The following is a 22,504-nucleotide window of genomic DNA, read 5'->3' on the forward strand; positions in this document are numbered from 1 at the left end:
TTATGAAATACTTTTGAAACGTTTGTAATTGGTGAAAAGTTGTGACTTTTTGTTTGAACTTTTTGAAATGTTTTGAAATAATATATTTTTTAATTTTTGAAATAATTTTTCTTTTACAAAAAGTGGGATATTTACCACCAACCCATACAAATTAGTTTCCGACCCATACATGGGTCCTGGCCCACTGTTTGGGAAACAGTGGTCTTCTAGAGAATGTGTTATCTGGTAAACATCAGAAGCACAGAAAGAGCCCTTCCTCACATCAGCAACTGACAGCTCACTAAGGGTGTGTTATGTTTGGGAGAGGAAAAGATATAAAGAATGAAGACAGTATTGCTCAAACAGGGGAGGAGGCCAATGTCCTCTTTTTGAACTCTGAGACAAATGACTTGTTTCTGTAGTGTGCCTGGCCGAACCAAATTCATGTCAACGAGAGTACACAGTGAATGGTGAATAAATTAAGGTGATCCAACCTAATATTCTGAAAGTAGGCTATTCCAGTAAACTCCAAGCAATCTAAAAAAACAAATCTAAAAAACAAATCACACCCAATGTGAATGAGTGGTGCAGGTTACTGAACAGCACCGCTCGGTGGCTGCAGCAGGTGTTGACGTGCTACAGACATACACCTCGTGCTGATATTATAGACACGCGAAATGGTGAAATGTGGCATGCAACGCTCAAAAAACAGGGATGAGATTCGTTATAATTATTTTCCAGGAGTTCATGTCCAACTGGAGATGACCCTTTTCTCACTTCCGTCTTGTGTTTTTGTGCTCTGGATCACGCTGATGTAAAACTTTGTCTCACGGCTCTCTTGACCGCGACACCGCAAAACATCCACATGCGAGTTAAAAGCTCAAAGATTTCATCTGGTCTCTTTTAAAAAGTTTACAAATACCCACACAAAATAACAATCAAAAAAACAAAGTCAAACGTCTAATTCCCATTTTCACGTGTTGAATCAACCAGGAGTGCAGCTTCTATCTCTCTTTGACAGTGCTTTTAAAAAAAACATCATTAGATCTCAATGTGTAGAGCAGAGAAATTATTAGAAAATAAAAAATTCACAAAATAGAGATAATAGAACAACACAACTGATATAACTCTCTATGTTCAGTATACTTACACAGGAAAATAAAGAGGAAGTTAAAAGAATGAAAAGAATAATCTATTTAAAAGATAAATCAACTCCAGTGTTTACCTTGTGAATTAGTGGGGTGTCTGTAACGGGAAGCTAGTGTTGCTATGGATACAAAAGGGTCCAAAAGACTCCTTTCTGAAAGCAGTGAGGTTGCCCTTCAGTAGTTAAGCTCCAGTCTGGGGTCTGTTCTTTCCAGCGGTGTTTGTAACAAGGGAATCTGGGTTTTCTGCCTCCCAATACGGAGATTCGCAGGCCGCTGCATATCTCTGAATCATCCAACCGACTTGCAAGCTCCAGGCTCAAATACATGCATCCAAAGGGATGCAAAAAAAGAAAAAAAAAAGAAGCGGTCCAAACTTCAAATCCAGGTAATGCAAATGGAACATAGTGATCTTTTTCTATCCAGACAGGTCTTCTGAAAAAAGGAAATATTGCCCAAAATTCGTTAAAGTAAATCAAATAGGCAGCCAGTGGCTTCTCTCTGGATCCCCACCCTGCGCTTCCCTTCCCACAGCTTGGAAGTTGAGTCTGCACAATTGTGTGCGTGATGGGGCTGAGGGTCCAGAATACACTGTCATCAACAGTGTTGGTAATTCACACTAACACAATCATTCGTTGAGTGTACGCACAAACATGTGCACACACTCACATGCACACACCACCCTTTTCCCTCTCGTACAGGGAATACAGTCCCCATTGTTCAGCAATTGACTTGAGATACAAAATAATCCTATAGCACACCCGAGTTTGAAACCTGCAATTCAGGAGCTCGCACTACTTTTTGTAAGTGTTCTCCTGACTCCACAGAAGGAAATCCCCCCTCACGACAATCCACACTGCGTTTGCCACTGCTTCAGCACAGAGGCGAACACCACCACCACTTTCCATGTGCATGCAGGGGTATTATCTTCTCTACTGTGTGAACTTGGAGACACTGCCCTCTAGTGTCCGGAGGCCTTGGCGTCAGGGTCAGCGGATCTCATCTCATTCTGTTCTGTCTCATCAGAGGGACGATGCAGGAGGGTGGGCCTGCCTTGCCCAGGAAGGGGTGTTTGAGAAGCTCGTTGGCCGGGGCCCGCTGGGCGGGGTCTCGTACCAACATCCTGTCCAGGAAGCCCTTGAGGAGAGGAGACACCTGGGAGAGGAGGGGTCGGGAGAAGAGTGAGTTCAGAAGAAAGGTGAGTTCAGAAGAAAGGTAGTTCTACCGCGCCTCAGCCAACTTGAGGCAGATCCAGTGCTCCACAGGAGCCGGACACAGTGGCAGAAAACGGGTAAGAACACACTGGATCACGGAGGAGCCTGGGCTACTTTGGGCTCTTTCTTTTTTTTGTATATATTTTGGGGGGCTTTGCCTTCCTTTATTTATAGTGTATAGTAACCAGATGGTGGCAGCAATGCGTAGCATGCTGCAAACATCTGGGACCACTGAAAGAGAGTGGATATCGCCGTAAAATCCCAGTCCTGACCAATGCGCGGCAGCTACGGGCGGGCTCTATCAGCACTGTAGCGCTGAGACTGGCCTGTGCCTGTGATAAGACAGGCAGCCCCATCGAATCACCTGCTAAATAACTTGAAAAAATGGACACGCCTCCTACAGCCCTTAGATGGAAGTGATTCCAGATGAATGGGAGCATAGCTATGCTGCCACCATCTGGTGAAGTCAGGTTAAGTGTATAGTGGAGATGGACAGGAAACAGAGATAGAAATGGCGAGACACATGCAGCAAGATCGTCGGGAACGGAACTCGAACCTGTGATGTTGTAAGGCTAAATTAGAGCCCACTTTGAGCCTTTTTTTGATGTTACATCTTTCCAAGTATTAACATCGAATTAATTTGTCTTATTAGTACCTTTATTAATAAAGAAGTCATTACTACTACTAATAAAAAAATGTATGTAATGTGTAAACGTGTAAATAAAGTATTCAATCAAAAGTGTGTGTTCCATTTGTCGACGCACCTTGTGTAGGTTCTTGAGTTTTGGGGGCAGGTTGTCTCTGATCATCTTCATGGCTTTGAGCGGTGGCTCGTTGAAGTACGGTGGCTCGCCGTCCACCATCTCAATCACCATGACGCCCAGGGACCAGATGTCCACCTGGACATGAGGAGGAGGGGTTGTGTCAGAATTCAACTAGTTCAACCATCCTGGCTTGCCAAAACACACAGAAAAGTCAAAATGTGGTCTTGTGTGTGAAAGACCATATGGGGTTGGGGGTGTGCATGCATGCATGCACGCGTGTGTGTGTGTGTGTGTGTGTGTGTGTGTGTGTGTGTGTGTGTGTGTGTGTGTGTGTGTGTGTGTGTGTGTGTGTGTGTGTGTGTGTGTTACCTCTGGACCATAGGGCAGTCTGGAGATGAGTTCAGGTGCCATCCAATAGGGCGTCCCCACCAGAGACTTTCTCCTCTGTACCTCTTTAGAAACCTGCGCACAGAAGCCAAAGTCGGACAGCTTCACCTGTAGATGGTTGTAGGGAGTTCAAGGGGAGAGAGTGATAGAGAGAGAGAGATTTGGGTCAGAACCTTTTCAGTCATTCATAATATATTATACACCTGTACCCACATGTGGAATGTGGGTACAGAAAAGTACCAACATTCCACATGTGGGTACATAATTACAGAAAAGGTTAATTACAGAAAAGGTTAGACACCCAATAGGGCTTATGATAGAACCTCCACCTCTTCCTAAGAGGAAAGGTGAACAGAACAGAAGGATACAATATTATTTGCTCTAAACTTAATGAGTGATACATTCTTTCCAATTGGTGCAATTAAGTTATTCATTAAATAATTCAATACAGCAAATATAGACAGCTGTGACTGCCAGCTGACTGGTGTGCATCATGGAACAGTGAGTGGGCACCGCACCATCTTACATTTCTGAGAATGGGAGGGTGGCTAGACAGAGCTTACTTTGATGTCACTTGCAGACACGAATAGAGAAGAGGAAATGAAAGCGTGACACTGAGAAATGGAGGCTCAGGCTATACAATCTATAAGCACACACAGACACAATGTGCATCAATCATCAACATTTACATAAGTTGTTAAATGTTGTTAAAATTTCACCATATAAGTTCATATTTCGAGCCTAGCCCTGACCCTTAACTTCAGTGGAGACTTTCTCAAAACAAAGACATTTTGGTGGTTTTGCCAGGAACTCCTCTTTGAACTTTTATGGCCTGCACTTGCATATAAATCACTCCAATCACACACAGAAACACACACCCTATTAATGTGAAACTAAGCTTCATTGAGACGTAGAGCAAACCACAGTAGGCCAGTCAATCTAAAGGTGCCTCCACACCGAAAATACTACAGGAGACTTGTTCAAACTGTTCACAGACTGCAAAGAACTGCAAAAAACTAAGCACATTGAATTTTCCAGCCGACTGTATGCCGACTGTAATTACTGTACAGTTTTGCGCACTGTGTTGCCATATCGGCTCGTTACAAGCGACTTTGATCCTGTTTTCCTATAATGTTTCTAGTTGTGGGTTACTTTTGTTTGGGCATGTTTCTGAATTGTAGTTGCTTATTTGGCCTTGCTTTCAACATTCTTTTCGAAAATAGCTAATGTAATAGAGCTCAATAGGTGAAACTGGATGCTTCTTTAGGCTTTGTTTTCATAGACCTGGTCGCTTGTTTAACTCACAGAATCTGGCAACCGGGGAGCAGAAGCGGAGATGCTTCCTGTCCAGTGTTTTCTTCTCCTCACACCAAAACACACATCACTATTACTAGTGTTGCCTTGGAGTTGATTAGTATAGGAAATTGAGAGTTGAGATTGTGAATATGCTATTTAGTTAAAATGTGCAACGGGAAAATGTCTCTGGCTTATTGGCTTGGTTTTGCTGCAGCAGTAGCAATAATGGTCCATTTACAACTCGCTACAATTCACCGTCAAGGGGCGACTCAACAAAACTGAGCAAGTCCAGTCTTCCAGTTTTCCGTCGATAGCGTTCCCGACCCGCTGCCGAAAACCTACCGATGAGCTCCTGTTCGGCAACAGACGCTTTCCGCCACTATCCGCCGCCGATTCGGCCACGAATCTGTTTGGTTAAAAGTGGCCTTAAGCAAAAAAGGGCCTGACCCAAAAGAAATTGCGCCGTGCAGAACCGTTGTTAACCGTTTTTAACTGTATAAAATGATTAATTTCACCGCGCACTTCATGCGCGCGAAATGGTGCACGCACATTAGGGGTGTGAAAGAATATTCTTTATTCGAATATTCGTTCGAATGTTAACAATAAAAGAATATTCGAAAGTAAAATCTTGAGCTTCGAATTAATTTATATTTAATTAAAAAAAATCTACCGCACTTCTCGCGAGATTCTGGGCGCATGGAACGTTAAAAGGTCCCTGGTCTCGCAAGGCAGAAGTCTCCATTAGCTGCTGCAAAAGTGGGCTGATCTACAAGTCCACAATGCGTCGCTGATCCAATACGCTGTGGGCTTGTACATTAAGGGTGCCTATTTAGCAACACCGTCATACGGCGAAGAATAAACCTCCAGCTGCTTAACTTTCCATTCACACTGTCACTGCATGGCCGTCGTCCGCTCCGCGCAGGGGAGGGGAGCTCTCTCCATTCCGACGGTGGAGAGATGCACTCGCCTTGCAGTGCTTTTAAACTTGATTCAGAATGATTAACGAGTCTATCTGAAACGGGCGACGCATTTGGTAGTGACGGGAAGCCGGACAACGAGACTTCTCCACCGAAAAACACAAAGCATGGATTTCTTCTCTCACGAGTTATTCTCCCCGCACTTAGCCACGGTAAAACTCCCTCCGTCACACTCTTGTAGAAGTTGTAGACTACCTAATTTGGTTCAAACCAAAACATACTCCATTGGTGTGATTATAATTGCTCGTTTCATGTCGTGGCTGTTCCAACTCCATCACAGGCTGCTGCTGTGAGTGTGACGCTTCGCAACGACGATGCTATGCTGGCAGCTGCGTGCACACAGACATCAAACGGGGCTTGAGCCCCTGCCCTTTTAAGAGAGAATTGTCCGCCAAAATGCCCTTTTAGAAATGTCAGCCCCTGCCTCTCTTAACATTCTTTGCACGGCACGTCCCTGACCAACGCGGACCTGGCTGCACGACCGCGACTGTCTCTACAGTTTACAGTTTAGGCATTTTAGCAGATGCTTTTAATCCAAAGCGATTTACAATAAGCAGATAACACATCACAATAATAAACACGTTAATATGTCAGTACACCAACAGCAATATAACAATGCAAATAAAATAAATAATTAAAGAAAAAGGTTTCTTAAAAAAAAAACAAAAAAAAAAGATTAGAATAAACAGCTTCGAATTGCGAATGCTTCGAATTATTCGATATTTTCGAATATTCGAATTTATTCAAATCAACGGTGGATTTTCGGCCGAATATTCAAATGCTATTTTTGGCACATTTTCACAGCCCTAACGCACATGCAGTCCACCCGGACCTCCCAGAAATCAAATTCTCTATGTTGGGATGTCTGTCGTTAACGAATACAGTTTCTGACAACTTGCTACATTCCAAAATATCTTCAGGCACTAAGACCCTGCAGCATTCACTTTTGAGCGGTTGAGCGGTACTTCCATATCCTGTAGATCAGGGGTCTTCAACAGGGGGTCTGGGACCCCTAGGGGGTCCTCAGAGTTACTATAGGGGGTCCTCCAAATCTTTGTGTGACTTTTTTTCCCTCCTTTTTTTAACCACTTGAACCCTAGCGTCCATATTCGGAGAACTTCAGACAAAAATGGCAGATCTAGAAGCTCACAACAAATCACACTGCGAGGCGTTGTGAGCTTGTAGATCGGCTATTTTCGGAGGTTTGGTGTAGAGGAGAAAAAGAGCAAAGTTTATTAAATATTGACGTTTCAAGTGGTTAAATATCTGAAACACAAATTGACATGAATCTAGAATACACTGATGATTGTGCTGTCAAACGATGAAACTATTTGGAATCTATAGAACAGGTTGTTGAGTCCCTGCTTCATCTCTCTCTCTCAACTAAGGGGTCCTCGGCCTGAAAACGTTGAAGACCCCTGCTGTAGATAAATGCTGTAATGATGAAGGAGCTAAGGTCTACTCAAATTAAGATTAAAGCATATTACTCTACGAGAGTACTCCATCTTAATATGTCTTTATAAACTAACATTATATTATTTTGTGCCATGACCGTTTCATATCCAATTAACACACTTATGTGAAAACAGGGGCTTCATGTCTATATTCCATGTTACGAATGCTCCATACAGTATCTAGGTCAAAAACATCTAAACAAGAAACATGGCATCTACTTGATCATGCAAGAGTTTTGGTTTGTCTGAATATGATCAATATTGTCCAGATATTCTCCACAACACTGGAATACTTTGTCTTGGAGCCGGTCTAGATAGAACATGTTTCACTCTGAGGAAAACTGGTAGCATGAGCGCTGCGTCCGGCCTGTTCACAGTCAAACCCATCTTAAGCAACACTGTAGCCACAAAAGCTGCAGCTGAACCTCAAACCTGCTGAGCTGTTGCACACATTTCCCCAAAACATTAAATAATTATATATATATATATTAAGGCTGGGACTTTAACTGATTAATTGCGATTAATTAATTACAGAAAATGTATGCGATTAAAAAAATTAACGAATTTTAATCGCACTTAGTTTTTGCACCACAGAACCTTCAGTATCGGGCATACCGATCATAGCGATGCACCAACCAAGAAGAGACAACAAACGCAAAGGGAGAAGTAGCCGATCAGAGCGCTTTGCTTGGCCCAGTGGATGTGAAGTTTAGATTTAAAAAACTCACTTGTTGATTCACTCGTACAACAAAATGAGTTTTACTTGAAAAAAAAAGCTTCTCAGGTCAAATATCGATGTGCGATATATACATTGATATATATATATAGATCATTACTCTAAATACCTGTTAACTACTATGGGTATTGAATAAAGTGGAAGACTGCGTTTCTGATGAGTCAAATTAGACTTGTTCTGTGACGTTGACTTGCTCAGCATCTGCAGGGTCACAGCTGTTGAGGTTAGGTCTGCTATAAGCTGTAAATGTGACTCTGCAGTCTGCACCCAGCTGAGGGGGCTGACAATGAGCTACTTGTTTGTGGTTCCCACCCAACTTCAGAGAACTTCAAATTCAGATGAAATAGGTGGTGTGTGTGTGTGTGTGTGTGTGTGTGTGTGTGTGTGTGTGTGTGTGTGTGTGTGTGTGTGTGTGTGTGTGTGTGTGTGTGTGTGTGTGTGTGTGTGTGTGCGTGCGTGCGTGCGTGCGTGCGCGCGCGCGTGCGTGCGTGCGTGTGTGTGTGCGTGCGTGTATGTGTGTGTGTGTGTGTGTGTGTGCGTGTGCATGGGGGCTTAGTTCCTCTCCCCTAGCTCTGAAGCCATGTGTTAACCACATGAACCATCACATCACTATTTTGGTTGATTCTGATAAAATAAGCGGACGCTCAGCGAAGAGGTGAACATACGGCACAAATAGGCAGACATTCTGCGAAAATAGGCGAACGTTAAAATAGGCGAGTGAGCAGAAAGTAACGCAAGAAGATCACAACTTCCAATCTACAGCCCAACTGTAACTACGAGTAAGACTCCCTAATCGGCAGATAAGCGACCGTCAGATCCCATGTAAAAATCAGCCTGATGGTGGCACTAAATGGGACAGATGTTGATGACATGAGTTTAGAGATACTGTGTACCGCTTTGTTTCATTTTAGGGCAAAATGTGTAGGAGAAGTGTCCAAAAATGTGTTTGAAAAAATCGGCCTGATGGTGGCGCTATATGGGACAAATCCATGTTGATGACATGCGTCTAGACATACTGTGTACCGATTTGTGTGATTTTAGGGCAGAATCTGTAGGAGCAGTGTCCAAAAATGTGTTTTGCAAGAATCGGCCTCAAGGTGGCACTAGAAGAGGGCCATGTGAGGAGGTAGTGGTTTGGCAGCCAAGGAGTGTGTGTGCAAATTTTGGCATGGATCGGGGCAACGGTGGCGGAGATATGAGAAGGGCAAGTGACGTGTGACTGACAGACAGACTGACAGCCGGTGGAGGTTTTGATAGTAACTGCGACCTGACCTGACCCGACAGGTGGAAAGAGTATCCACCTGTTTCTGCGAGAATTTACTGTAGCATTATTTGCGGGACACTTCCAGTTAACAGCAGACATACAAGCTCACGTTGCGTCGCAGATGCAACCGCTGTGAGCTTGTAGATCACTCGGCTGCGGCATCGGAAGCTGCCTGCACATTCTGCGCAATGCACGATGGGATGTTGGAAAGTTGTGGATATACTCACTAAATTCATTCATGTTAATTTAGCCCTTGCACTAATGTATCCTTTGTACACTCTGAAGAGTTAAATGTACATTCACACTAACAATGTAGAACACATTAGATGCTCACTGCACCATAAGCAGGTGCTGCAGAGAAATGAGTGTCCGGGGTTGTAGTTTGGAGTGCAGTTAGGGTACGGCAGAGAAGGTGGGGTACAGAGGGTTGTAGCTTCAAAGTGCAGTCAGGGTACATACCCTCCCATCGTGGGTGAGAAGGATGGAGTCGCTCTTGATGTCTCGGTGGATGACTCCCTGGGTGTGGAGAACGGACAGGGCCTTCAGGACAGACAGACACACCGTAGCAATCTGCTCCTCATTCATCCTGGAGGGGAGGGAAAGGATTAAGAAAAAGAGTTTAGTATACTCAGGGGGACGTGATAAGCACTCAGTGGGTAAAAATAATTATAAAGAAAAAGACCATCAACAATGTCCCAGTAGCAAATAACGGAGATACTAGAGTTCTCGAATTCTTCCCGAACCCGACCCTACCCGACATTTTAGGGCCGGGTAGGGCTTGAAATGTATTCTGATTTGTCGGGCCAGGCCTCTGGCTCAATGAAATCATTTTATTACTTTTACTCCGTCTACCCGAACCTGGCCGTACCCGACGGGCCTAAATGTATGCTAATTATATGGGCCGGGTCGGGCCAGGCATCGGGCCGGCCCCTTAATTTTCAGGCCCGTTGAGAACTCTAGGAGATACTGGGTGTCACATCTTTTATTCACTTTTGTTAGAAAGTTTTATTTTAGACAGTTATTTATTTTTCTGTACACCGTCTCTGTCAGTGCACAGAGACAGGAAAACCAAGGGCAGAGATAGAGGAGAGACAAGACTGATTCAAACCCAGGTCCTTGCACTCGCAATGAATAATGTTTTTATTAACCCATTTAGGCCTAGAATTATTGAATGCTTTAACCAGTGAAAAATAGCAGATATACAAGCTCACAGCGCGATCTGCTATTTTTGAAAAAGTCGTGAAAATGTGTGCAAATCTTTGAATATATGTATTTTCAAAGCGATCGTTTGTAACTCAAATTTTGCTTCTGGGTGGTCCCTGGAACTAGATATTTTGAAATGGGGGTCTGTGGCCAAATAAATATCATTTTGGGGGTCCTTCACATGAAAAGGTTTGAGCACCACTGACATAGTAGTCTCTCAAGAACAGACTAACTGAGCTCCAGTTAAGTGAAAAGGACCTTTTCTTTGACGATGGCTGGCCAGATTGCTGACATAGAAACATAGGTTTTTTTCCAAAAATCTTAGAAGGATTCAAAAGACACTTATAGAATCGGGTCAAAATTCTAATTTTCACGATTTTTCAAAAATAGCAGATCTACAAGCTCGCAGCGCGGCACTCGGTGCCGCGCTGTGAGCTTGTATATCTGCTATTTTTTTTATATTTAAAGCATAAAATATTGCGTCATAATCAGGCCTAAATGGGTTAAATCTTTTCAAATGGGTCTGCAGCCACATACCTAATGCTGGACCATCAGAGAACAGTAGTAGTGTTTCAACATCAATGGCAAAAACACAAAACACAAAACAATACTGCCCTCTTGTGGTGCCAACGTGCTACACAGTTGCCACACAGGAATGAGATGTAAATGGGGGGGAAAGCAGGGGAAACAGATCTCCCCTCAAGATGAATAGGAGTTGTGTGTGCAGAAATAAGACAAAGAAAATCCAATTACAACTGACCAATCCACAGCCAAGTAGATACTCTAAATGAACCTTATACTGCACACTCAGCCAAGGTTAACTCTTAATACTGTAACATGTTGATTGTTGACTTGGTTTCATGTTTTACATCTACAGTATATTTATGTGTGTTCTTAGCACTCTTACATAGTCACATCAGAGTTAAATTAACAAAGCTAAATTACGATTTTACTGTGTAATGTTAATGTATAATGTATAAATAACTGAATGTAACATAACAGATAATTACGTGTAACATTTCTCTCACTTGTGGGTGTGGGGTTGGGATCCAGAATCGGTCCGTCACATTTGGAACCAGTTTTATTACACTGTCAGAGGAGCTGGTATGTGGCTGCTATACAATTACAATACCAGTGGTTCTCAAACTTTTTTAATTTCAAGCACCACCATCATTCTGAGAGTGCACAAACAGAACAGTTTCAGACCTGTTAAGTGTCCATTTGGAACCCCCTGTAGGGATCCTTAAGGATCTTAAGCCTACTCACCTGGTGTGAGTGACGATGTCAGTCAGCGCCCCTCCCTCCAGGAACTCCATGACCACCCAGAGCTCGTCTCCTACCAGGTAGCTGTTGTACATCTCTACCACGTTGTCGTGGTGATAGTCCCGCATGATCACCACCTGTTCATAGAATATTGTTCATCATCATTTCATAATTTTCAAACATAACATATAGACGAGTGATTTGAGTTTCAAAAAATGAGGTCTACGTTAAGGCGTTACATTAACTGTTTGTATCTGTTTGTATCTTTCTACTAATTCACAAAACCTGTGTAAATGTTTTTTTTTTCTGTCCCAGGCACCATCTGCGGCCTAAATCTTGCCGTGTGTGTCTACCCCACATATGACCCGGGGGTGTGCAGTGGCGAGGCGTAATTCAACCGGACCGGAGAAAAAAAACACGAAATTCTGCATATCTGTCTGCTGGTCTGTCTGTGGAGGACATGCTGAATCTCTGTGTTTGGGAGGGGTATGGGCACTGGATCTCCTGATTGGCCAAACCCGACCTGTTGGCTTTGCTTAGATCAGGCCTATTTTCGATAGGGCACCCGTGTATGGTAGACTTAAAGGAGTAGTTCACCCTCAAAATGACTTTTTTTTCATTGATTAGTCACGCCATGGAGACTAATCAATGGAAAAAAAGTATTTTTGGGGGTGAACTACTCCTTTAAGCGATTAACCAGATCAATCAATCAATTTAGTCATTTATAAAAACTGACTTTGCATAAATTTATGTGTGTTGGTTTATATACCGTATAAAACATTTAAAAAAGCTTTCAGATGAATCGATTGATAAAAGAAAAAAGAAAAAAAAGAAAGAAAAAAGCGATGGAATAACCACCAAGAAGATAATGGATAGTTGCAGCCATGTACAGAACATAATCTCAAACCTCGTTGAAGAGGAGTTCTCTGCGCTGCTGCTTCCTCAGGTCCATCTTTTTGACCGCCACCAGCTTGCCCGTGCTCTTCACCGTGGCGATGCACACTATGCCCGTGGAGCCCTCCCCTATCTTGATGTAGTGGTCCAGGTAGGTGCGCGGGTCGCCCGGGTCCACCACCATCTGCAGCGCCGCTCGGAACTGCTCGTGGGACACTCTCTGGGGCTCCCTCTGGGGCGAGCGGCCCTGAGGCGGAGCGTTGGGTCCTGGGGCGGAGACGGGGGGTCCTTGCGGGGGCCTCGGGGCAGGGACGCCGGGGTGCGGTGTGTGGGGATGCTGCTGTTGCTGCTGCTGGGTGGGCGCAGGGCCCAGGGTGGGGTGCGAGGTGTGGTGGGGGTGCGGGTGGCTCACCGGGGGTTTGGCGGCGGAGGAGGAGGAGCCGTGGGTGGAGCCGGCAGAGGGTCCGTTGTGAGGCGGGCCGTCGTGGTGCCGGCCCGGCTGGAACAGGGAGAGAGGAGAAAATGAATCATCCTGATGACCTTCAGTGTTCTACAGCAGTGATTCCCAAGGTTTTCAGCTCGAGACCCAAAAGAGATATTAGATGTTTTGCCCAGGACCCAAACTAGTGAAAATAGCCGATCTACAAGCTCAAACCGCGGCGCGAAGTGACGCGTTGTGAGCTTGTAAATCAGCTAATTTCACTACTTCTTAATTATTATTTTTAATAATCCATGGAATTTTTTTTGATTATGTGTTTGTTCTAAAATTGATATAAAAAATAAAAAATAAATAAATAAAAAGTATTAAAAAATATATATATTTTTGGGGGAAGGGAAATACCTTTTGAAATATATACAGTATATATACGTGTTGAAATATATACAGTATATATATGTGTCACCACTAGATCGAGAAACAGATCGAGAACCGGAGCGCTCGTCGTGCGGCGCGGGGCGGAACAAGCGGACGATTTGATCCACAACATCGACAACGTAGCGTCGGCAGGAATGATAGCGCCTCACCCCACGGAGGTTAGGGTTAGGCATAGTTTTACCGAGGTTAAGGTTAGGGTTAGAGTTAGGCATAGTAAGCTAATGGCTAAACACAGCTGAGCTAGGCTATAGTAGATAAAGAGAGAGGGGTCGCAAACGAGTGACGCCAGCGACTACACAAGTGAATGGCTGTTGTCGCCATCTCATGGTGATTATGCAGAATTACACAGGTGCGCTGATAAGAGACTATCAAAGTGAATTGATCCAGGTGGTGTACTGGTGTTAGGGGTGTGTGGTGAACGACAAAACGAGTGCTCTTACCACAATCTAACTGAGTTACCCAATCTAACTGTAACATATATATTGTTTATGTAGGAAATGAAAATGGGATTTTTACTCTAGTTGTGACCCATAACAAATGGGTTAGGGTCCAGACCGAGTGCTTGGGAAACAGTGTTCTACAGCACATAATGATATACACACACAGAACAGGGACAGCAGAACATCGTCATTATGGATTTGCCTATTACCATGTTATCACTCAGAACCACTTATCGCTGACAGTAAACCTTTAGGGAAAGGAACAACAAGCACAGCTAAACACAAATAGGGCAGTAAACAAAGTGCTAAGAGCTGATCTATGAGCCAGTCTATCAATTCACTTCCCTTTCTGTCTAGCTTGAATTCCTGCTAGGGCTATACAGTAGTATATTATGCTGATGTCTGTCCCAGGTTCAGGTCAGCTTTGTCGTCCCAACTCTACACATCATAGGTATACAGTAGGATGAAACGGCTCTCCCTAGACCTAAAATTAGACACCATGGTCATTAAAACCACTCTCAAGAGTGCTCCCGGTTGCTGCCCGCTCAGAATACAAAACACTGATGCTGGCTTTCAAAGCAGCAAAAGGTATGGAACCCCTTACCTCCAAAGCCTGGTCGACCCCTACAACCCCACCCGTTCACTCAGATCAGCTAACACAGGGATGCCCTCGCTAAAAACCCCAGGACAAAAATCCACTTGTCCTAAACAATTCGCCCTCCTGGCCCCCAAACTGTGGAATAAACTCCTTGTCGCACTTAGAACGATAGACTCACTCCCTAGCTTCCGCCGTGGTCTGAAGACTCACCTCTTCAGACTCCACCTTAGCCCATAGCACTTACGGTAGCACTCGCCTACCATCAATGAATCTATCAACCTTACATGAAAGTTAGATAGCATTTGTTTAGGATTTATATTAAAGTTTTTTTACTGAATAGGTGCTTGATCTACCTACGTTCTTTTCTTAGATACTATTTCTATGCATTTGATGTATTGCTAAATGCCTAAATTGTAAATAGTGGACACAACTGTATGACAAGACAATACACACATCAAAAAGACAAAAACACAAATTAAAAAAAATTGCAAAGTTGCTTTATGTTTTTAGTAGTAGAAATTAAAATAGCTGGTTTGAACAGGAGTATTGTGGGTTGTAATGGGGCTCACAGCCGTGAGTTGAACAATCTGACAGCCTGAGGGAAGAAGCTGTTGCACAGCCTGGTAGTCTTTGTAAGGATGCTTCTGAACCTCCTGCCAGATGACAGAGGGACACAAAGCATGTGTGAGGGGTGAGAGAGGTCCTCCACAATGTTGGATGGCTTCCAAACAGAGCGCGTGTGTGTGTGTGGAGAATCTCTCGGATGGAAGGGAGAGAGAGACAAAGATGATTTTGGCAACTGTCTGCAGAACATCTTTGTAGAGCCAGGGTCTTCAACAGGGGGTACGGGACTCCTAGGGGGTCCTCAAGAGTTATTACAGGGGGTCCTCCAAATCGTTGTGCGATAGATTTTTTTCTCCCCGCAGAACCTTAGCCAAAAATAGCAGATCTATCGTGTGAACGAAAGTGTGAACGACACATTTCAGGGTTTCGTTCACGAGTCTTGCTAATGATTCGAATCTTATGAACGAATCACTCATGAACGACACATCACTACTGCAGAGCCTCTGATGTACAGTGGGGAAGTGGTCAGGGCTGGACCTTCTAAAGTCAACAATCATCTCCTTTGTTATTCAGAGACTATATTGTTGTTGTTCTTTCACAGCTGTTCCACCTCCTCTCTGTAGGATGTTTCATTGCTGCCACTGATGGGGTCCATCCACAACAGTGGTGTCATCTGTAAACCTTAACTCATTGACAGCGAATGACAAGTTTGACGGGTAACATGTCATTAGGTCGAACACCCTTTAGATCGACCACCAAACTCTAACCCAAACCCTAATCCTAACTTCAGTAAAACTATGCTTAACTCTAACCCTAACCCTAAACTTAACCTCAGTAACCGTGACGCGGGTGATTGTCTAACCTGCCGACGCTCGTGGGTGATTATCTAACCTGCCGACGCTGTTCAACCCAACGGGAGTTCGACCTATGGGGCAGTCCCTGTTTGACGAGTTATATGCTGTTAAGCTTATGATGAGTATGACAAGTTGTCAATATGCTTTAATCGCAATAAAACAATTAAAGTATGATCACCAATCCGCCATAATTTTTTCTCTATAGAGTCCGCGCTACCCACTGAAACCGGATACGGATGTTCCGAGACCGGAAACAGGGGGCAGGACAACAATCCTGTCTCCCAACCCGTTTGCTTCCTTGTTACACAACATGCAGCGTGCATGCAGACATGATCGCTATAGACTATGGAGGGCTGTTGTTTTTGTTGCTTACCACGGCATGATCGTAGAGCGAACGCGATCCGTGAACCGGCGTGCACGCACGTTAAAGGTAAACAAAATGCCGGCAGTGTGGAACATTAGAAGGGGGGTCAAAATAGCAGTCGGTGAGTTAATTATGTGGTTTGCATACGAGGAGCAGTTGTGGGGTCAGTAGTGGGAACAGAAGGTGGTTGAGTACACAGCCCTAGGGAGGGGCTGTTGTTCACAATGAGTGCACTAGAACTCCAAGAAACCCAGGATCCAGTTACAGAGGATGTTGTTGAGTACCAGCAGATTGAGCTTTCCTATTAGTTGCTGAAGGATGATGCAATTAAAACCTGAACTGAAGTGCATGAAGAACCTTCTTGTGCGTGTGCTTTTCTGGCCCAAATAAGTCTGGGCCAGATGGAGGGCATGTGAGAATGCATTCTCTATGACAGTGGTTCCCAACTCTTTTGACTAAAGAGATCAGACGTTTGCCCGAGACCCAAACTAGTGAAAACAGCAGATCTTCAAGCTCACAACGTGTCGCTTAGTGCCGCGTAGTGAGCTTGTAGATCGGCTATTTTCACTACTTCTTAAACATAGTTTTTCTAATTTATGGAATGTCTTAGATTTCTCTTTTATTTCTTCATGAAATTACTGTAAAAAAATAAATGAATTCGTTTTTTGATACATGAAAATTGTTGCTTTTTTCAGGGGGTAATGTTTTTTTTTTTTTATGTTTTGGATGGAAGTGGTTTTAGAAGCTCTGTGGAACACCTGCTTGGCAGGACAGACAGAACACCTGGGTGTCTGGCGGTGGAGCGGTGTCTTTTTCTGCTGGCTCAGTGTTCAGTGCCTCAAACTATGCATAGATGTTGTTGAGTCTGGGAGTGAGACATCTTTGTCACAGGCACGCAGAGGGGTCACATCATTCATGATGGCCTGTATAGTTGTATGCTAATAGCTGGATGAATTACCAGCACTCATGGATTTGTCCTTAGGGAACTTTTTATTTAATTAGCCTGGGCAGTATATGAAACAAACACATACTGGTGTAAGTATTGTATAAACATCTCTTGTCCTATAGCACCCGGTGGATCACCTGTCACTGCCTGAGATAACTTCAACTTAATTAAATCAATCTCTGTCCGGACTCTGGAGTGGCGGCTGCGTCTCATCACACCACCATGTACAACATCTACAACATCTGAAAACATAGTTGACTATCTGCCAGTCTGGCTCTCTATACAACCACCTTTAGTGTTTGTCTTTAGTGTCTTCAAATGACCTGGATGAAGACTTTTGTCTGTTTAGTCTTTACGTTTGTATCTGTCCCAGTGCTGCTTGTCAGGTACTCGTAGCACAATAAAGTGGCAGTTTTATATCAAATGGCGTTACCGTGGATCTCCTCTCTCAAGCCAGACAACTAATCCATAATCTTCAAAAGGTATATAGTCTGTAAATATGACCCTAGAAGCGGTTCAAAGGACGTTGTCATCATTTGTCATTTCTGTTCATATAAAGTATTTTTTTATAGATTTAAAATATATTTCCTTTTCAGCAGCAACCTGTATATGCTTAGACTAATTTGGAAAGATTTACATGGCTGTAAAAACCTAAACGAAGTTTAATGCTTTGAACCATTTCAGCGCTTCCCAAGTACAGACTGTATGACGGAGACATTTGAAAATTGTGAGTAGAGAGACTACTATGAATGTATTATGTCCTCTCGTGTATACCTGTCCCGTGGGGCTGCGTCCACCCTCACTGTCCGTCCTGGGGTAAGTGTTGAACGGCCGGGTGTTCTGCTGTGCAGTTTTCATCACCCCCTCTGTGACCGGCAGGTTGGGGGTTCGAATGTTGGGCCCAGACAGCGGCCTCTTGTCCCGGGGAGACTGAGGGCTGCCGTCCCGTCCGGTGTAGCTAGACTTGGGCCTTCGTTCACCTTGCTGATCCCTACGAACCACTGGGTCCTGGAGAGAGGGACGGAGGGAGAGAGGGCAGAAATGGCGAAATCGGAGTGGAAAGACAAGGTGGGTGGAAAGTATGTACTGTTTGTATGGAAAAATTAACAAATGAAATAGCAAATTGGCTAATTTAATAACCCTATGTGTCATTAGCTGGGGTTTCTCAAGGGTCTGTAGTGGTCCCCTTTTTCCCCCCATCTACACCAATTATCTTTGCCACAGATCTGCCATTTTCAAATTAAAATTTTGGTTGACAAATTCATTTTGCAGAATGTTGCTAGCGTGATTCATGTGCTTATTACAGGGTTCCCACACATTTTTACCAATTAATTTCCAAAACTTTTCCAGAATATTTAACCCAATTTCCAGGACTATATAACAATAATTCAGCTCAATAACAGGTTGCTTACTCCTATGTGCAATGCCCAAAGACAGGTAGTGTATGTCAGTGGTTCTCAACCTTTTCAGGCCGTGACCCCCAAAGTAATCATGTTTTAACTGGGGACCTCCCCACCCTGACGAGCACTAAGAGTAGAGGAATTTTGTATAACACGGTTCTATTGTGAAAATGTAGATCGGCTATTTTCACAATTTCTGCCTCTAATATTTGCCAATTTTGCCAATGTGTAATTTGTCATTTCAGAGGTATTAACAAAATCAATAACCAAAGACAATGCATAGCTATTTTTTCCAGGACCTTCCAGGACCCTTGATCAATTCCAAAACCTTTCCAGTACTGGAAAAATATTTTTCTAATTTCAAAAAATGTCCAGGAATTTCATGACCGTGGGAACCCTGTTATTATAAGCGAGACTGGAGATTCAGGGAGAGATTCTCAATTATGACATACATTTTACCAAGGGACCAATGAACTCCAGCCATTACATTAGGTTACATTCTCCTGTGTCACTCCATGGTTACCTGGTGGTGTTCATTAGGTTACATTCTCCTGTACTATGGTTACCTGGTGGTGTTCATTAGGTTACATTCTCCTGTACCATGGTTACCTGGTGGTGTTCATTAGGTTACATTCTCCTGTACCATGGTTACCTGGTGGTGTTCATTAGGTTACATTCTCCTGTACCATGTTACCTGGTGGTGTTCATTAGGTTACATTCTCCTGTACCATGGTTACCTGGTGGTGTTCATTAGGTTACATTCTCCTGTACCATGGTTACCTGGTGGTGTTCATTAGGTTACATTCTCCTGTACCATGGTTACCTGGTGGTGTTCATTAGGTTACATTCTCCTGTACCATGGTTACCTGGTGGTGTTCATTAGGTTACATTCTTCTGTACCATGGTTACCTGGTGGTGTTCATTAGGTTACATTCTCCTGTACCATGGTTACCTGGTGGTGTTCATTAGGTTACATTCTCCTGTACCATGGTTACCTGGTGGTGTTCATTAGGTTACGTTCTCCTGTACCATGGTTACCTGGTGGTGTTCATTAGGTTAAATTCTCCTGTACCATGGTTACCTGGTGGTGTTCATTAGGTTACGTTCTCCTGTACCATGGTTACCTGGTGGTGTTCACGTGGTGCTCTGTCTCTATGTGGAGGAGGTGGGGGTCCTGACCCTGGTCTGTCCCTGTGGGATCTTGGCTCCTGGCCGCGGGGCTGCTGCTGGGGCCGACCTGGGACGGGCTCGTCTCTCTGAGGGGGCCGAACTGCGTGCTGTCCCTGCCGGGGGTCCCCGCGGTCCCCTCCGTGATCCGGCCTGGGTCGATCTCTGAGGGAGAACATAGACAGGAAAAGGGTAGGATCTGTATTGACGCTGGCTTGTCTTTACATTTGTATCCATCTGTATCCATCTATCATACTAAAGAGTTTTGTTTTATCAATGAAAGCAGCTATACTATACACATGAAGATTTCTTTATTATTTGCAGAAGTAAAATATAAATACATGCTGACAATTTGTGATCCGACAGATTATAGTTACAGGATACCTAGTGTTATTTCCTTCAGTGAATCTCTATGCAATTGACATCATACCGGTATATAGTTTTCATATTTGAGAGGATCTTAATTATGTTGACATCATAGCATTCATCATAACAGGATAGCAAAACTTTGCTTCATCTATTCTTTACACACACACACACACACACACGCACAATATATTGATTGGCTGGAAATGTATGAGTTGAAACCTTGCGAGGCACTTCCCTATATAGTCCCTAAATAGGGAAGATACGTATATCGAGTTAGTCGTTAGCATATTTCCTGGTACCTGTCGGTGTGTGGGTAGTGTCTGTGGTGAGGATCTCCATTCTCTTGTCCTCCTCCTCCTCCTCCAGAGGAGCCAGAGTCTCGTCGGGGCTGGACGGGGGGGCTACCTCGTCTGAGTGAGTTGGAGCGAGTCACTGACATTGTGTCGAACTCGTCCAGCAGCCATGTCAGAGAGCCATCCACTCCCAGCTTGCTGCCACGCACGATGGTCTGGAGACACACAGAGAGATGCAAGCACATGGTCAGTTAACAGCAACCACAAGCCAAACGCTGACAAGCTTTGGGACTGGCTGGTAAACTGTCCAGTCCATTTTGGGTCCCCAATTTCTATCTGTGCATCCACTTAATCTATGGTTGATTCATAAATAAAGTACGCCATTGCTGAAAGTGAAACTGAGGAAGATGAGATTTTATTTTCAAGCATAGCAGTCCGGATCAAAATTTCCTGGCAGCTCACTGATACGCATTGTACAAATAGACTAGAGTCCCATGCCAATCCAGATTTTGGAGAGTCCTACTGTAGACCACGGATTACCGATCAACATTCTCACCAACAATGAAATGCCCAAAATATAAGAACGCAAAGGTTAAAAGTGGTTAGAAATCAGGACACTTTGGCAGCATATTTGTTGATAAGATTTTTTGTGTGTGTCTTGAATAGACTAGTCAGCAGATGAGCTGATCACATTCTATTCCTAGAAACACTGCATGTTCTACATTCAACGCAGGCATTGTTAATCTTTCATGAATTCTTCATTGTTTATTATTTGGCAATGGAGACAATCATGTTTATTGTTTAGATTCTGTATATTGTGGTTGATATTTAGTATATTGTGTACTAGGGACTAAGGAATAGGGAGGTTCCAATAGAACCTTTCACAATAATAAACTAGTGCTGTTCCTTCACATTTTTTACTAACTAACTCTGTGATTTTTTAATGAAATATAGAACCTGTGTGAGTGTGTTCATGTTTCATGTCTTTGTATGCCAGGTCTCGTGGACCAGCTATGATGTATACTAAGACTTTGTCGTCGATACAACTTTGAAACAAAATACGGTAAAATTATTAGCATAGCTTTAATTTAAATTTCAATGGCATTTTCAAAACATGTAGTATTTTCCACATCTTTTCCAGAGCCTTTATGTCTTGGCAGTTCAATGACTGTGGTAACAGTCATCTTTTTTGGCCAGTCAAAAGATATATGGTGGTGCTGTATGTTGACAGCACCACCGATGACTTAAATAATTTTAATCCCGATGGGAATTTTTGACTGGAACACAAAGATATCAGCCTTTATCAGAGAGTGGTTAGACTAATTAGTAAGAATCCGGCAACACTATGACAATACAGGGGACATGATTAAATACATTGTGATTGTATTATTTACATGCAACATATTTGCGATCTTATGTAAAACAAGATTCTATTATTGCCATGTTACGTAACCAAATGTAATCTATCAAAAGTTAGACTGAGCAGAGTTTCCCTTTGAAACGGATTAAACAAAAACGATCCCCCTCGATTCTTAGTTACTTATAGTATATGTTTTCTAATTACACCCGTACAGAGTGCTGATGACCCCATGACCCCCTCCACACATACACACCTTGCGTGGCTCTACGGTGGTGATGACTGTGGCATCGATGAAGGGCTTGGGCCTCTTGGCCGTGTCCTCGATCAGGGATTGCCATTGCCGCGGCAAGCCCACAAACTTCTGCTCCTGCTCGTCGAAGTCGGTGTGAACGCGGTGCTCGAAGTTGGACGGCGCCGAGATCTGGATGCGAGACTTCTTCTTTTTGGTGAACATGGTTGTGGTGACAGCAGCAGCAGGGACAGAGGGGCGAGGCTACCGCCTAGCATCAGACCTGTGGCAAGATAGGGAGAGAAAAGGAGGGAAAGAAAGGAGTGAGGCAGGGAGAGGTTCGGGTGTTACATTTTGGATTCTAAAATTATACATAGGCAGGGGTTGACACTAAGGTCTCAGAGGCACTTGCCCATCAAGGCAAGTACTGGTCATGTCCCTACTTGCCCAAAGGTCATGCCCCAGTGGCG

At 43.7% G+C, this 22,504-nt stretch overlaps 1 protein-coding gene across 1 annotated transcript; it reads right to left on the bottom strand.

The window, feature by feature from the left end:
* Positions 1-1,676: 1,676 nt before the first annotated feature.
* pak4 (p21 protein (Cdc42/Rac)-activated kinase 4) lies at positions 1,677-22,259 on the bottom strand (the record flags this gene model as incomplete). Its single annotated transcript, XM_080731343.1, has 10 exons — positions 1,677-2,279; positions 3,103-3,237; positions 3,472-3,597; positions 9,676-9,802; positions 11,686-11,819; positions 12,590-13,075; positions 17,991-18,224; positions 19,741-19,948; positions 20,452-20,660; positions 22,059-22,259. 10 exons carry the CDS (start codon positions 22,257-22,259, stop codon positions 2,124-2,126), a joined length of 2,016 nt encoding a protein of 671 aa, XP_080587469.1. The 3' UTR covers positions 1,677-2,123.
* Between the last annotated feature and the right edge of the window lie 245 nt (positions 22,260-22,504).

The sequence above is a fragment of the Nannobrachium achirus genome (assembly GCF_963921795.1).
Source record: "Nannobrachium achirus genome assembly, chromosome: 8".
NCBI classification, from domain to species: domain Eukaryota; kingdom Metazoa; phylum Chordata; class Actinopteri; order Myctophiformes; family Myctophidae; genus Nannobrachium; species Nannobrachium achirus.